The 4,455-nt window shown below is 61.4% G+C and overlaps 1 protein-coding gene across 1 annotated transcript; it reads right to left on the bottom strand.

The window, feature by feature from the left end:
* Positions 1–113: 113 nt before the first annotated feature.
* LOC102042530 (FXYD domain-containing ion transport regulator 6) lies at positions 114–3,382 on the bottom strand. Its single transcript, XM_005427525.2, has 7 exons — positions 3,296–3,382; positions 3,064–3,105; positions 2,880–2,954; positions 2,719–2,755; positions 2,433–2,482; positions 2,276–2,319; positions 114–1,854 (listed from the first exon to the last, which is right to left on the bottom strand). The coding sequence occupies exons 1-6, from the start codon at positions 3,351–3,353 to the stop codon at positions 2,291–2,293; spliced, it is 291 nt and encodes a 96-aa protein (XP_005427582.1). The 5' UTR covers positions 3,354–3,382; the 3' UTR covers positions 114–1,854; positions 2,276–2,290.
* Between the last annotated feature and the right edge of the window lie 1,073 nt (positions 3,383–4,455).

Raw genomic sequence — 4,455 nt, 5'->3', positions numbered from 1 at the left:
GGCTGTGCTGCCCGGGGCGCTGCCCCCGCTCCCCTGACCCTGGGACGGCGTGGGAAGCTGCCAGGCTGCCCTGGGAACGCCACGGACCGCGAGACAAGGCAGGCAGGCACAGATAGAAAAGACATTTTATTCCTTTCCCCTTAGGTCACAGCACAGAGCACACCAGCCCCCCAGCACAGCAGCACACTCGCCTATTTAAAAGGAGACACAATAGCTCAGTTTATTTTACAACAGTCAGGGTTTGGCCATTTTACACACCACAGGGAGCTCTTTGTTTCGTGGTAACACCGACGGCACACTAGGGACAGCACCGGGACACACACCGTGACACTCGGGGGCCGGGCCGGGGTCTGCCCTGCCCGGGAGCCCTCTGCAACAGCCAGGACAGAGGGAAGGGACACAACACGAGAGACACGGCCCCTCTGCCTGGCACGGACGGGACAGAGCTTCCCGGTGCCACCCAGTGATGCTGAGCATGCAGGGACATGGAGCACGCTGGAGGCAGGGCCACCACAGTGGGATGGACACAGCAGAAACTCCTCTCAAAACCATCCTGGGGGACAGGACCCCCTTCCTGGAGTGGGCATGGCACCCTGAGGGGTTTCAGTGAAGCCCTGGGCACCCCCCACTGCTGCCTCACCCAAGCTGGCAGTCCCCAGCCCCAGCCGAGGTTTTACCTGCCCGTGGATGAGGGGAAGAGCCAAAAATCACAGGTTTGCCTCTGACCCATGAGAGGACACAGGGTGACAATGACCTCTGGGCTCAGCACGTTGTCACAGTGCAAGCTCAGGCGTGCAAAAGCCCCAAGGATCACCCAGTGCCACTCGCTGCTGCTCCATGGGGAGAGGGCACAGCTGGCACAGGGGGTGACACAGAACCACCATGGGACAACACACAGCACTGAGACGGGTGGCACAGGGGGTGACAAGGTGCCAGCAGGGGCAGGGAGCACCAGGAGGAGATGCCACTGCCCCTTCTGTGCCAGAGACAAGCACAGAGAGGATTTCTGGTTCCCTTTAGCCCTCAGACTGTGCCACCCACCCAGCTGTGGCTCACGGGCAGGAGCTGGTTTGCGCTGGTCAGTGAGGTCACTGCAGTGCTGCTGCCCTCAGCCACAGCGTCACCGTGCTGGGGACCTCATGGGCTCCTCTGCCACCACAGCCTTGCCTCACACTTAAAGCAGCGTGCACAGGTCTGCCCAGGGACAGAAACAGCTCCTTGGCAGGGAGTGCCCAGCAGGAGAGGCAGGAGAGCTCCCTTCAGCCCTGAATCCAGCACCCCAGCGACCCCAGCGAGGAGGGCTGAGCCATGGGATGTCCCTGCCTGGCTCATCCCCACCATGGCTGTTTTTAGGCTGGGGCATGCAGGGGGTTATTGCTGAAATGGGGCCCTGAAATGGCTGGGCAGGTCCCCAGGGCACTGCGGGTCCCCAAGCCCTGCCCAAAGCCAGGGGGGCTGTGCTGCTGGCCCTGGGCATGGAATGGGGGTCCCTGACCCACGGCCCACACTCCCTGTCCCCAGGCACCCCAAAGGGCAGTGACCTGCCAGTCCTACAGAGCCTGAACCACACGCACAGCACGAGAAGGGTGAGGAGAAAGTCACGATTACAACACCAGCAACAACTAGCCCTAGAGGTAAGGATCATCTCACAGCGACGTGTCACACCACGGGAGGCAGAGAGGACGGTGAGCAGAGTTTAGTGGGGTTAGGGACAGAGAACCGGTGCTGGAGCACAGAGAGGGACACGGACACGGCAGCCCCACGGCTCCTGAGAGGTTCCTGCTGCTGGGATTTCAGTCTCCTCACAGGCCACGGGCATCTGCGCTCTGGGTGTCCCTCCTGGGGGCTCTGGCTCTGCCTGGGGAGCAGAGCAGGGGTCAGGCTCTCCCCACACTGCTGCCAGCACAGCTCCAGCCTCCCCCCTGTCCCCAGCAGGGCACAGCCAGGAGCTCGGGGAGCTCAGAGTGAGGAGTTCACACCCAGCTTTCTCAACACCCTAAAGCCAAAACCACTCGGGGGTGGAGGAGCAGCAGAAAAGGAAGTGTAACACAAGGGAAAATCCGGACAGATGCTTCCTGTTCCTGCTGGGCTGCCTGTGGACACTCAGGCCCTCACCAGCACTGAGTTTCCCTGCTGTGGACCCCACCAGGGCTCGTCCCTACCCCATCCCAGGGATGCAGAGCTGCCCAGTCCCACTGGTCTGCTCAGAGCCCCTCAGTCACCCCCAGCTGTCCCTCCCATCTTGATTCCCCCACCCAGCCTGGCCTGGACTCACAGCATTGGCTCCTGCTCAGTTCTCTGCCTTCTGTGCCGCCGTTGCTGCAAAGGGAAGAGCAGAGGGGTTTGTGGTGCCTGCCCAGCAGGGAGGGGGCTGTGGCAGGGGGAGGTGGCACAGTGACCCCAGCACTGTGACCCCAGCACTGCGACCTTACCGTTCGAGGTGATCAGGTTCTCTGCCTGAGCCTCCTCGTCCCCTGGAGCCCTGCAAGGAGAGGAGCACGGTGAGGGCAGAGCTGGGATCTGAGCCCATCAGGGCTGGGATCTGAGCCCATCAGGGGCTGGGGTGGCCAGGAAGGGGCATGGGGAGCAGGCAGAGCTGCTCCCCCAGTTTGGGCACCCCAAAGGGACACCCAGGGAGTGCAGCCCCTCTGCCAGCTGTGAGAGGGAGCCCAGGAGATCCAGAGGGGCTTTCCAAGGGAGGTGCTCCCCAGCACTCACCTGGGCTTCTGCTTGAAACTGCACCTGCACCTCCTGCCTGCAAGGGGAGAGAAGCAACATCAGTGTGGCCCAAGGGGGAATGGGACGAGGCCTTTCCCACCACGGGAACAGCCCCTGCAGCCCGACCTGCCAGCCCAGCACCCACCACATCCCCGACTCACTGAGGATGAGGAGAATGCCCACGGTGAACAGGATCACGGCGAACACCAGCCCCCCGATCCTCAGGCTCTGGTAATCTGGGGGGGGACACACAGGGCTCGTTCCTGCTGGCTCTAGGGAGGGGACAGCTCTCTGCTGCCCATGGCACACCCAGGGCCACCCCCCAGCCCAGCCGTGCTCACTCACCATAGTTAAAGGGATCCTCCTCCTCCTTCTCCTGCGTGGCCACTGGAAATGAGCAAAGGGGGCGAGGTGAGTGAGCCCCTGGCTGAGCCCTGGCAGCTCCCCACAAACTCTGGGGCTCTCACGGCTGCTGCCCCACACCCCCTCCAGCCCCCTTGGGTCCGTGTGGAGGCTGTTCCAGGGGTTCCCCAGCCCGTTCCTGAGGTGTGTGGGGCAGCACAGGTAGGGCACGTACCATCTGCCAGGGCTGCGGGCACCAGCAGGGAGCACAGGAAGATGAGCACGGCCTCCATGGCTGCTGGGAGAGAGGGGAGAGAGGCTGTCAGCACCAGATACCTCAGGAGGGCACTGGGACGAGGCCAGGGAGCACGGGGAGCTGCAGACAGCCCGTGGCTGGCTGTGTGGGCAGGCAGGGCCAGCCCATGCCCTGGGGAGAGCCAGGCTGGTCCTAGGAACCACCCAGGGCACGCAGTGCCATCGCTGTGCCCAGCCCAGCAGTTCAGAGGCAGGAAGGGAAGGGGGTCAGCAGCCCGACAGATTTATTTTGGATGCATTTTCGACCGTCTCCACTTGGCATAAACCTCAGGGCAGTCTCAAGTTTGCTCTGCAGGCAATGGGGCCAACAGCCCAACAATCCCACCCTGGGCATCCCTGGCAGTGCTGTCCAAATGCTCCTGGAGCTCTGGCAGCCTTTGTGCCCATTCCCTGGGGAGCCTGGGCAGTGCCAGCACCCTCTGGAGGAAGAACCTTTTCCTAATACTCAACCTAAACCTCCACAGAGACAAAAATAATAAAAAAAAAGAGGCTGGATTTACAGTTACCCTAGTTTGCTAAAACACTCAAGCCTAAATCCTGCTGTCTTTGGGAGAAGCTGGCATCACTTAACCAGTTTGCTGAATATTTCCAGCCTCTAAACTGGGACAGACTCTATTCACACTTGGGATTATTATTTTTTTTTATGTGGTTTTCGTTTCAATTAAAAACTTTCTCGAGCATTTAAGAGACACCACGGAAGAAGAGGCAAGAAGAACAATTCTAGTTTGCTCTTCCTACATTTGCTCTTAAAACTTCATTGGTTTTGAGCATCCCAGGGCTCCCCTCGGCACGGCCCCGGCCATCAGCCCCCGACCCGGCCCCTGGTGATGATCTGTCCCAATTAGCAGAGCAATTACAGTCCCGCAATGAGGCCAGTGGCCCTGGTGGGACTGAGCTCAAAGACACGCTCGCCCTCCGGGCTCCCTGCAGCAGCAAGGAGAGGCCAGAAATAATCTCGGCGTCTCCTCCTGTCCCTGTCCCTTCACCGGGGACACCCGGCCGGAGCTCGGACCGTTCCCCCCGGCTCTGAGGACGCTGTGGCCGGGCTGTGACGCTCCGTGCCAGCTCGGGCAGGGGGAC

Source organism: Geospiza fortis, unplaced genomic scaffold (genome assembly GCF_000277835.1).
Source record: "Geospiza fortis unplaced genomic scaffold, GeoFor_1.0 scaffold183, whole genome shotgun sequence".
Classification (NCBI taxonomy): domain Eukaryota; kingdom Metazoa; phylum Chordata; class Aves; order Passeriformes; family Thraupidae; genus Geospiza; species Geospiza fortis.
Note: the sequence above shows the minus strand (reverse complement) of the source record. Positions and strands in the feature narration are given on the sequence as shown.